Source organism: Urocitellus parryii, chromosome 15 (assembly GCF_045843805.1).
Source record: "Urocitellus parryii isolate mUroPar1 chromosome 15, mUroPar1.hap1, whole genome shotgun sequence".
Taxonomy (NCBI): domain Eukaryota; kingdom Metazoa; phylum Chordata; class Mammalia; order Rodentia; family Sciuridae; genus Urocitellus; species Urocitellus parryii.
The window spans coordinates 41,821,046-41,832,658 of record NC_135545.1 but is presented as its reverse complement, the minus strand read 5'-3'; the positions used below and the strand labels follow the sequence as shown (position 1 = coordinate 41,832,658).

At 50.2% G+C, this 11,613-nt stretch overlaps 1 protein-coding gene across 4 annotated transcripts; it reads right to left on the bottom strand.

The window, feature by feature from the left end:
• Window positions 1-1,755: 1,755 nt before the first annotated feature.
• Window positions 1,756-10,467, bottom strand: LOC113177564 (cocaine esterase-like). Of its 4 annotated transcripts, none has more exons than XM_026382112.2 (12): window positions 10,389-10,467; window positions 7,924-8,128; window positions 6,789-6,930; window positions 5,940-6,073; window positions 5,601-5,859; window positions 5,109-5,207; window positions 4,687-4,827; window positions 4,498-4,578; window positions 4,118-4,265; window positions 3,597-3,734; window positions 3,043-3,115; window positions 1,756-2,595 (listed from the first exon to the last, which is right to left on the bottom strand). In XM_026382112.2, exons 1-12 carry the CDS (start codon window positions 10,462-10,464, stop codon window positions 2,409-2,411), a joined length of 1,683 nt encoding a protein of 560 aa, XP_026237897.1. In that variant the 5' UTR covers window positions 10,465-10,467; the 3' UTR covers window positions 1,756-2,408. The 4 variants fall into 4 exon arrangements, with proteins under 4 accessions (XP_026237897.1, XP_077648868.1, XP_077648869.1 ...); XM_077792742.1 differs by having other exon boundaries at window positions 4,498-4,554; window positions 4,657-4,827; window positions 10,389-10,466; XM_077792743.1 differs by having other exon boundaries at window positions 4,498-4,550; window positions 4,659-4,827; window positions 10,389-10,466.
• Window positions 10,468-11,613: the final 1,146 nt, after the last annotated feature.

Sequence of the window (11,613 nt, the reverse complement as noted above, 5' to 3'; positions counted from 1 at the left end):
TTCTTCACCAGAAAGCCTAGTGAGGCCATGAGAGTGAGACCACTGCTCTTGAGACCCTAGGAGTGTAGATCCACCAGCAGTGGGCAATGCCAACCTAGGAAAGCCACAGGCCATGGCATGCAGCCCAGGAGAGCAGCCATGTGGGCTGCAAGCAGTATCACCCCAGGGGTGGGGCTGCCCAAGGCCCTGGGACCAGTACCCTGCCCTGTGTCTAGGAGGCTGGACTTGGAGTTTGGGGATCTAGTGTCTTCTTTGGTTATTTTCAGACTTGCTAAGGATCTGGGAGTTCTTTCTACTTGCTATTCTTCCTTTTTGAAACAGAACTATCTGCCCTGGGCCTGTTTCAAGGCTGTATCCTGAAACCATGTAACTTGTTGGAAGTCATTTGCCTTGAGTTTCAGATGGTACCTGGGACTTTGCACTTTGGAGTCATGCTGGAAAGGTTTCAGCCTTTGAGGACTATAGGCATGGAATGACTGCATTTTGTATTGAAAGAATGACATGAAGTTAGGGGCGCAGGGGGCAGAATGGTATGGTTTGGATGGGTTTGTCCCCCAAAGGATCCTATCATGGATGACAGGTCCCCAGTGAGGTGGTACCTTTCAGAAGTAGGACCTAGTGATTGGCTCAGGACTGCCCTGTGAAAGGATTAATGCTAGTCTTTCATAGTGGATTAGCTCTCATAGGAGGGGGTTAATTCCTTTGAGGTGAGTGTGAGTTTTTATAAATAGAGCAAGTCGGCCTCTTCCCTGTCTATTGCTTCCATTCTTACTAAGTGAACTTTCTCCCACAAAATCCTACGATGTCATGCCATTATCATCTTATGATATAGTTGAAAGTCCCTCACCAAGACCGAACCAGAAACAGTCAACTGATCAGAGATTTTCAGGCTCTAAAACTGTGAGCTAAATAAATCTATTTCCTGTACAAATCATCCAGTGTCAGGTCAGTTATACTGGTTTAGCACCCCAAATTGAACTAAGATATGTTCCAAGTCAAAAGGCACACTCCACACGCACTGCATGTCTATAATCCCAGCGACTCAGGAGGCTGTGGTCAGCCTCAGCAAATTAGCAAAGCCCTAAGCAACTTAGTGAGATGCTGTATCAAAATATAATGAAAAGGGCCGGGGGACATGGCTCAGTAGTAAAGCAACCCTGGGTTTCACTCAGTACCAAAAGGGGACATGGGTGGTACGCACCTCTTCCCAGTAATATGTTGCCTACAGAATTCTTTACTGGGTGAAATTTCTTTTCATTTAATGTACACAGACATCAGTCCCAGATGCTTCAGGTTTGTATTGTGACAGTCATGGACAAAGTCTGCTAAAATTTCCCTGAACTTGTTAAGTCAACGGTACATCATCCTTTCCACTCGATGGTGGAGGAAGCTGCACCATGTAAGAGTGTGAGGTGACTCCAGATGGTGAGTTGTGGTCATGTAGATGGAAACCAGGAAAGAAAGAAAGAAAGCCAATCTGAAAGTGATGAATCATTGGGAGGGGACTGTGCTTAGGAACTGCCAAAGAGGCCCAAGAGAACTTGTTCACTCCTTCTGCCAAGTGAGAACATAGTGGGAAGGTGCCATCTAGAAACCAAAGCAAGACCTCCCCAGACAACAAATCTGCTAACCCTTGATTCTGGACTTGTCACCTCCTCCACAGAAGACAACACGTTCACATTGTTCATCAGCTACCCAGTTTATTGTGTTTATTTGTTTATATTTTGTTGCTAACACTGTGGTCAAACCCAGGACATTGTGCCTGCTTCGCAAGTTCTCCACGACTGAGCTACTCTCCCAGGACTTGTTTTATTTTGAGCTCAGGTCTCCACAAGTGGCCAGCCTGGGATGCATATGTAATTCTTCTCCCTCACCCTCTTGAGTTACTTGGATTATAGGCATGTGCCTCCGTGCTTCACTAGATTATTGTTGTTGTTGTTGTTGTTGCTGTTGTTGTCACAGCAGCCTGATGGAGTAAAACCTTGGGGCTTCTGGTGTATAGGTTTTCTACAGAGGTCCCACTGGTATGAGAACATGGGTACTTGCTGAGAGGTGGGCAAGGGGTTCAGAAAAGTACCAGCTCTGCTTCCTAAAACTTCTTTGTCAGCATGGGAGGGTGTGGCAAGTAGGAGGAGGGGGAAGGGATTGTAGGGAAGGAGAGGGGAGGAAGGGAGGGAGGGACTCAGGCACAGTGGGATGAGGAAGAAGGTAGGCATGAACTGGTTTACCCATCCACAGCCTCTTTGGGAATTACTGAGTGTGTCTAACAAAAGAGGACCCATGGCAAAATGTATGGACAAATAGCTATGTGAATGAGTGGGTCAACCATGGTTCTTGGGTGGGCATGTGTGGGCACCACAGGAAGACCCCATCACACCTAGCACACCCCTCTCTTCCTGACAAGGAAGCTAGAGCTCTGTGTGCTTGTCCTCAGCCCTCTTTAGCTCCTGGATCTTCTGAGGCAGGGTCTTGGTCCAGAACTGCAGCCTGTGTGCCTTCAGGGCCTGGCCCACAGCAGGCTGGATGTCCAGCTGTAGGTACTGCTGGTCCTGGTCGAACAGTGGCCAGTGGGGTAGGCCCTCTCCATTGGGGTTCCTGTGCACATGCCCTCCCAGCAAGGCAGGGCGAGGGTCAGTCTGAGCTCTGTTGAAGTGAGATCTGACTACCCACCCCAATTTTGGACAGGGCAGCCAGTCAGGCAGACGGGGGTGTTGAGAATGGGGAGAGGTGTCCTGATATAGGAAAACAATAACCTCTCTCTAGTGTCATTCCACAAATGGTAGAGCAACCTGGCCTGTTTTGCCTTCCCTGTGAGAAGTTGGCTCTCATGGTAGCCCAGCACTATGGCTCACCCTCTGGACCACTGTGAGAAGAGACCAGTGATCTGCACCCACAAAGCACCCTTTTTTAGTGTGGGTCTTCCCGTTGGGTAGGGGGCTAGGATGTGATTAAGGACACATATTTGCTAATGGGGTCACCTCAGACAAGGGGAGCTGGAGGGCCTGTGCCCCATGGGAGGCTGAGAGGTGCAGGTATCCTCACCCATTTCGAGCAAAGTTGCCCCAGTACTTCATCATCCTCCTTTTCAGCAGCTCCTCCTCCTCAGTGAGCTCAACTGTGGGAGGAAGAAGCAAGGGTCCAGGTCCTGGTCAACCCCATCCAGCTGTCCACTCCTGGGCCACACTCACCACCCCAGCCCCAGGCTTATGTCCCTTCCCTATCACAACAGTCCTGGGGCCAGGCCCTCAGCCTGCCCAACCTGCCTTTACTACTCCCAGCTTTTAACTGAATCAACACTGGGCTCCTCCTTGGCCTAGCAGTTTCCTTCTTTTGGATACCGTGAAATCATTTAAGAAATGATTTGGCTTTAAACAAACCTCGTCTTCTCCCATGCTAGACACCATGTTTAGGGTGGGAACAGGGGTAAGGGGCATAGATTGGACTGGAAAGGTTTAACCCTGGAATGACCTGTTGAGTTGTAAGATGGTAGACACTGGATCCCATGTTCTCTCTTAGCCCCAGTTTCTCATTGTACAATGAGAGCAATTGTCATCCTGTAGACATGAGAATGCTCCTGTGGAACAAGGAGTGCTCACCTCTTATGCCATTGATGAAGGATCCAAAGACAAAGAGGATCTCGTCAGCATGGTCAGCCTTCACATGTGGAGGCCTCATGTCCTTAAACATGCTGGGTGGATGCTGGAACTCATAGAAGTAGACAGGAGCATGGGAACCTGGAGGGTGGACAGGATGTGTCACTCTTGGTGACAAGATTGCTGGGTCCAAGCTGGCTTGAATCTTCACAGTGGCTTGGAAGCCCAGAATGAATCAGAGGCAGTTGCAAGGCTCTTTGTTAAGTCATGTCTTGGACTTCCTGGCTGTGTGGTCACGGGCAAGTCCTCTGAGTGCCACTACCTTAGTTCCCTCCTCTGTAAAATGAGTGTGATGTCTATCTCTTACTCTAGCCATAAGGATTTACTGAGATGAGGGCCTTCAGGTGCCAGGGACCAGGGTCTGGATAAAGACATGTGTCAGGACCTGACACCAGACCTCACCTGGGACCCACAGCTCTGAGCTGTCTCCTAGGAAGCCAGGATTCAGGTTCAGATACACTCACTCTGATCATGTGCTACTTGGAGTGCAGGCATCACAAACATGAAGTCCGCCATCATCTCCTGGAACTGGAGTCGCAGGGTGTGGGGGTCCTCGTTGTCTCCCATGTACTCCTCCATCAATAGGTCAGCACATTCGGCAGGCAACTTCATCTAGTCCAGGGGATCAGGGAGAGTCATGTTAGACAATCTCTGGGGCAGGGAGGCAGGATTTAGAGGGTAGGGATTGGGGTTTGGGATGTGTCATGGAATAGGGCAATGCTGTAAAGCTGTGTGGTGACCCCACTCACAAATGCACATAGATCAATCTTTGCTCCTGGGGATTACTGAAAAGGAAGAGTGTCTGGCTGCACTCTTGCCTGGTGCAGGACCCAAGGAGTCTCACCGTCCTTGCTGATATTCTCTGCAGAACAGCTCGCATGGTCTCTCTGTCTAGGTCTTTCTGGATTTCAGGGAGGCCCAAGTACTGTGTGGTGAAAAGATAATCTAGAGTTGGGGGTGAGATGACCAGGACCTACGAAGTCCGAAGCTACTCCCACCTGACACTATCGAGGGGATTTGGAGATGGATTTACCATGGGAAGGATCCAGCCATACTCATCATTGTTGACACCAATAATGCTTGGAACAGGTTGAAAATCAGCAGAGGCCAGAAGCTCCTGGGGGTGTCTGGGTAGGAAGGCCCCATCCACCACAGCAGGAATGATCTTGAAGGGCTAAGGGGGCATTCAAATTCCATGATTACAGGAAAGAAAGTCTCTTTTCTAATGATACCTGAGTTAACTCCAACCCATCCTAACTAATCCCTTGAGTCTCAGACCAACATTCAGAGATTCTATACCTGGTTCAGCATATTGTTGTCTCAGTTCCCATCCAAAGCTATGAGGATACAAGAAAATCAGACCTTGGAAATGAGATCATTTTTCCACAGTGGAAAGCACAGTGTTTTTCTTATACCATAGCCCCTGTCTCCTCATTAATGTCCAATCATCCTTACCTTGTTAATAGCCAGCATTTCCTGTTCACTCTTGCCCCGCAGGCAGCCCACCAGGGCCTCTGACTCTACTTGCCCACAGGCAGACAGGTTGGCCACCATCTGTAAAGAAAGGGCAGTGTTGCCAAAATCTCAGCTGTGTGCAGGTTGCCCTTAATTATCAAATTGTATCCTGTGTATAATGCTGCAGGTGTGAAATCCTTCCACCTTTCCTGAAGCTCAGGTATCAGCCAGAGGAGCCATCACACCTGCTTCCATGGATCTTCTGAGGATAAGGCCCCCAGGGTGCAACTTTGCAGATCATAGAGAAAAATCAACACTTGAGGCAGAGGTGTGTGGATTCAGACCTTCGAGCTCCTCTGAAACCCTGGGATGGTGGCCAGTTCTGGAGACACCTGGATAGACTTTATTCCCATGGAACAGACAGAGTGGCAGAGGCTCTGAAGTTGAAGGGCAAGGCACCAGATTTGGCAGTGGGCAGTAAAGGATACTCACTGTGGAGACATCTTTAGATGAGCTGGTGATGAGCTCAGGCAGCAGGGCCACCCCACTCTCCATGATGGCACCATGGAAGAGTCCTTGGGACATTGGAGACACCACAAGTGAGGACACACTAGTGCCACCTGCAGACTCGCCAAAAATGGTGACCCGATCAGGGTTGCCTCCAAAGTGAGCGATATTCTGCTGGACCCAGCGTAGGGCAGCCACTTGGTCCAGATAGCCCCAGTTGCCAGTGGCATGCTGGTCTCCAGTGCTGAGAAATTCAAGGATGATGATCAATGGATGGTCCTCTGTCTACTCAGCCCTCATTGACCATCCCTGTCCCAGGCTCACCTGAAGAAGCCCAGAACTCCCAGGCGGTACTGGATAGGGACTACCAGTACATTTTCAATGGCTGTCAGAATAGAACAATCAAGCATGGAACCTGAGCCCACCACCAAGGCACCACCATGGATCCAGACCATCACCTGGGAAATCAGGAGATATACCGTGTGGTAGCCACCGTGCCCAACTCCATCCTGGCTGAACCCCTCATCTGAAAACCACTTTGGCTTGTGTAGCTACCCACACAGAATGTGAATAGGACCTCATGACCTAGGATACTGGTGACAGAGTAAGTTCAATTTGGAAGATCAGGCCTCCCATACTTTGGAGTCTAACCAGGAAGCAGAACGTGGATGTATTCCTCTCAGAACTACTCGGAAAGGAAAAGAAAACTGATGTTTCTGTGATTATTCCACTTGAACATTAATTTAAAGTGTCATCTAATCTCTGGCCCAAAAAATAATCGATGATCATGGAATTTAGTGATCTCAAAGTGCACCTTTGGGCACCTGAATGGATCTCGTACAAGCTGGTGAGTTGATCAGTGGGTCAGAACATTTGGCCTCTGAGAGCATCCAGGGCTCTTTGACTCCATGCCTAGGTCAGCTTTCTTCCTGCATAAGAGGCCTTCTTGGAGCTGATAGTGAGAAACTTTTCATGGTAGTTCACACCACAGTGGTGGCCAGCTGGACCTGTGTCTTCCAGTTTGTTGGTATTGTTATGTAGTACTTGGGGTCAATCCCAGGCCTTCACAGCATTGTGCTAGCTCTCTACCTTGAAACATGTCCCAAGACCACTTCTAATGCTCTCCCCAAAAAAGTTCTCCCACCCTTCAACTGACCATGACTTAACACTCACAGGCAGGTTAGAGCCCTCACGGGCATGTGCAGGCGCGTAGATGCTGAGGTACAGGCAGTCCTCTGACATGGGGACGGGAGGCAAGTTCATAGTCCCTAGGTTCAGAGCCTCTGTATTCATTGCATCTGCATTTTGCAGACACCTGGTGACAATGGAATACAGTTATTTCAGAGGCTGAGCAGTGGTCGATTCGGACCTCAGGTCCTGACTTGATCCCAGACAACCTCACTCCCTGCCTTAACTGATTCCTTGCCTCACATGATCCTTCTTTCCAGTCATTTCCCACTGAGTTCCAGGCCATGGGCTCGGGGGAAGCAGGGATGGATTCCCCACCCCCAGGGAGGCCTCAAAATTGTTGAACACTTGCGTCCAACTCCTTCTGTGGCTGGGCAATCCTGACTCTAGGGCCCTGTCTGGGAAACACTGGCTGCCTGTGTTGACATTCACCATTTATCGCTGTCCCCATTCAGGCCTGGAACAGCATAGGTGTCCCCAAACAGCTGGTGCCTGAGTGGATGGAGGTTAATTCTCACAGAAGGGTAATGGGGCATCTCACAGCCCAACTCAAGACTCTCAGAAAACCTCACCCCTCCACTGACTCTTGAGCTATAAGCACATGCCCCTTTCCCTTTGCCCTGTGTATGGGGTCCCCAAGGAGCCACCACTGTTGCCCTCCTCAGGGATCTTCAGCATCGACTGCTGGAGTCAAGGTCTTTTATAGGTTCAGAGTGCCACGCTGACCCTCTCCCAGAATCATCTCCCCGGTTGGAAGAGAACCCCTGGAATAAGCCAAATCCAGGGACATTATTTTCTGCTCTGTGTTCAGCACTTGGAGCTAATAATGCCTTTTGGGTTCCACTCTCTGAGGCAGGAGCCTGGCAAAGTTACTTCTGCTTTGGAAAAATGAATGTGGGAATTGTCCCAATGCAGAGAGATATATTTCTATATATTTGTTTACTAAGGGCCTGGGTTTCAAAGCCCGTTTATTAGGTTGCTAAAAACACATTACCACTGACCTACAGCCCCAGGCCTTGCAGTGCAGTTTAGATGAAGGAGCCACTGCAGCCTGGCCCAGGGCTCAGAGTACCCACCCTCACCCCAGCCCTGAGGTTTCCCAGATCCCAGGAGAGCTTACATGGCTGGGTGGGAGGTCCCATCCCTCACACCACTCCAAGGTTCAGGGGGCTCAGGGGCTGCAAAGCGCAGTGGTCCTAGAGGTGGCTTGGCAAAGGGAATTCCCAGGAAGGTGTGGACCCCAGCATCGGTGCCCTTCACATGGATGAGGCTGCCCCGCACCTGCCCGGTGTGAGTTGTCCGGATGGGGCTGACTGATTCCTGGCCTGTGGGCAGAGAGATGCACTTCAGGCTCAGGTCTGCCCACTCAGCTGCTGACCTGCAGCACTGTGGCCTGGTTGGCCCTCCTCAGCTCAGCCTTGTGGAGGGAGCCTGATCTGTCAACATTCACTTCTGAATATTTCTGCCCATCCCTGTCCCTGTCCCCACCACCACTATCACTCGACCGGGTCACAGCCTATCCTTCCAAGCTCACCAGGCCCCTGTGACTTGCCACGATCCTTCAGCCCTAGCAACTTCTAGCAGAATGTCTCTTGGGCTGATGGGTAAAGAGTGTCCATTGCACTCACTGTGCCAGGTCATGTCAGGCACTAGAACTGTGGGAATAGAACTAAAATTTCCCATTCTCAAGGATCTCATGCTTGAGAAGACAAGACATGACATAAAGAAGCATCATTCATGTAAGGAGAAACAGACATTAGGAGGGTAGCTATGAGTTCAGATCATACAAATCTTGTCCTGCCTGGGGTTGGGGATCAAGGCAAGGAGGCAGTGAAAAGTCAAACTATATATACCTGGTTTGTCCAAGTCATGATATTTGTTAAAAGTTGATGGTGGGCATATTGGGTTTAACTCGTCTGTCAACCCCTAGAATGGGCCTGATCTGGGTGCTACGCAGCCCTCAGACTGTCCCAGTCCTCTCTGTGCTTCAGGGTGCAGGTAGTTAGCAGTCAGGTCCACAGTTCTCCTGCTATTGTTGACATCTCCCCAGCTCCCACATCACTGGAGCCTTCCCTCCCCCAGGCTAAAGTTCTCACTCTAGAATGTGGTAGATCTGGGCTGGTTTCCATAAGAAAAATTAAAAACTCTAAACCACCTCCTCTTTCCCACAAAGTACACTAGCATCTGATGTTTGAAGCTACCTGGTACACGACAGGCCAAGGCAGCATGCACTCACAGGACCAGAGAAGGAAATTGGCCAGCATCTCTCTAAGTCTAAAGACACACTCTTGTCCCTACCTACATGCTGTCTCCACACAATGCCTTGCCAGATGGGATCTTGGTTCATGTAATTCACGTGGCCACTGGCCACTAATGCCCTGATATTTGTTACTACAAAGGACAAAGCCTGCTAAATATTCCTGCTTGGAGTCTGTTGACATTATGGAGCTGCTCCCTTTAGGAGAAGCCCTGCATGAAACAGCAGGAGGAATCTCTATCATGTATGTAGTGGTGTGAAATCTCCTCATGTCAAGATGTGGAAAAGGTCACACCAGAAAAGATGTGACCATTTAGATGAGAGACAAAGATGAGCAGTGTATAAGACCTGGACTCTATTCAAGACCTAAATGGGCCTGTGGAGGAGCCAGGACTGGGTGGTCAGAAGACTTTGGGACTCAATTCTATACCCTCTCAGGACTCAGTTTTTTTTTTTTTTGGATGTGAGTTCAAGAAAAAAAGACTCTTCTAAATAGAATCTTTCAGTGAAGCTAGAAAATCTTCCTGCTGAGATAATTCTGGTTCTCCAAGACCCCGGATAAGGGAGGAAGCCTATCAGTGGTGGTCTAAGTGGGACAAATGAGCATGGATTCCTCTGTGCAGATTAGAGTGGGAAAATTGAGTCTATGTCCAACGCTCACAATAGAAGCCTTTGCCTTGGGACGGATCAAGAGCTGCTGACACTTCCTGGGCATGGTACTCTCCTGCCAACACTTTATGATTGGGACCTCGAGAATTCTAGAAGGCACAGAGCACTTCACCTTTGTTCTAGAACACAATCCAAACCATGCCATCTTAAGTTCACGAGTAAAGGGAACTTACCAGTCATTCTGATCAGCTTTGAGAAGTGGTACCAGGGACTTCTGTAACCCCCAGCGCTAGTTACCTTTCCTTTGGATCCTATAGAAGGTGCCAGCACTTCTCTGGCCAAGGGGTCAAAACACTCAGAGCCAAATGTAACCAGCCAGCTCTTCTTATTGCTGTTGTTATTATCCAAATGTGAGTAATAGCTACAGCCACAGCCACACATGGGAGGGAAAGGTCCCTGTCCTTGTTCCTTTACCAGGAGGCTTCTCACTTGCCCATACTGTGCTCCTCAGAATCCCCTCACACTAGCTCACTCCTCCATGGGGGTGTCCTCAGGCAGCTCTGACCCTCTCTGGCTCGCCCTCCTGCCCCTCATCCCCTTCATCTGTCTCCTCTACCAACTCCCCCGCCCTGGTGCCTTCCCTCCAGGCTCAGGCTCTGTCTCTGGGCACTTTGGCAGCTGCAACCTGGTCTCTACCACCCTCCCCATGGCAGCCTCACCCTGGCCCTGGATGAGGAGCATCAGGAGCCCATATGCCACGAGGATGAGCCAGGCAGGAAGTCGATGCAGGGACATGGTTGGCTCCCAGGGCTGCTTCTGTATTCCTGGGCTTCACCTGGAACTGCAGAGCAGCATTCTGCCAGGTGGAATTTGAACCTGACAGTGAGGAGTCTGGGAAATGGGTGGTGCCCTGCAAGGGGTGTTCTGCAGGAGAGTCACTCTGAACTCTCAGAGGTCATGGAGCCAGTGTGCATCGGGCAGGGCCCTACCCCTCATCTTCCCTTGGGCACCTCCCAAGGTGCCGAACAGCCTCTGCAGCCCCTCTGAGATCCCAGGACCCCTCTCCTCATACCTGGAGTCACTAATTCCCTGTCCTTGCAGTCACAGGCCCATGAGGGTGTTGGGGAGGAGAGGAGGGAGCAGAGAGCTGGATGTAACTGGAGGAACCTGGAGGGTTTCTCTGAGGGGGCAGAATGAAGATTTCCAGAGATGGAGAAATGCAGGTGACCTTGGTGGAGTGAGGGGAACTGCTTGCACAGTGGCAGGGAGGTGTGACTGTGACCTTCATAGCTGACTGGGTGCCCTTCAATAGTTCCTAATCTCTTATAGAGGATGTTCTAAGAATCTCTGAGGGCCCCTTCCTTATCCGTCTGATTCTTCTTTGTGAAGACATTTCTGTAGATACCTCTCAACATTTGATCTAGGTCCAGTTTACAGTCACTTATCCACTGGAAAGATGTGAAATGAGTGTCTGTTGGTCCAGGGAACTTCCAGGGATTAGGTGCCTCTGGGAGATTCTGAATCATCCTGAGCCCTGCAGGGGTGAATGGAAGCCAGTGTGGGTGAGGAGGACCTGCTCAACCTGACTTCCCTGATGAAGGGGTGTGGGGCTCAACTTCAGGCAGCCTAGAGGTTCCCCTGAAAACTGACCTTTGCTAGCTTCCCCCATCTGCCATAAGCTCTCACAGCCCAGTGTTGTGTCCTTCTCAGCCACTTTGGGGAGCAATCAGCTTTATCCACAAGTGAGTAGCCAGCATGCTGAGAGCACTGCTTCTCCTTAACCTCCACCCAATCAGCAAGGCTGCTGTGGATTCAGTTCCCCTTCCAGTGCACTCTGCTCCAAGCCATCGCCCCAGCTCCAGCCTGGGAAGATCCTTTCTCGGCCCTGAGTCTCCTGATCTAATTCATAGATGGGCTTGGGCCTCCTCCCAGCTCAGTCCTATT

Excerpts from the sequence above, each read along its gene's own strand:
- LOC113177564 (XM_077792742.1), bottom strand. The coding sequence starts at position 10,464 with ATGTCCCTGCATCGACTTCCTGCCTGGCTCATCCTCGTGGCATATGGG. Across the intron at positions 5,860-5,939 it reads GGAGTTCTGGGCTTCTTCAG|CACTGGAGACCAGCATGCCA; the intron begins GTGAGCCTGGGA and ends TGAATTTCTCAG. Across the intron at positions 4,555-4,656 it reads CTCCAAATCCCCTCGATAGT|AAAGACCTAGACAGAGAGAC; the intron begins GTCAGGTGGGAG and ends CCTGAAATCCAG.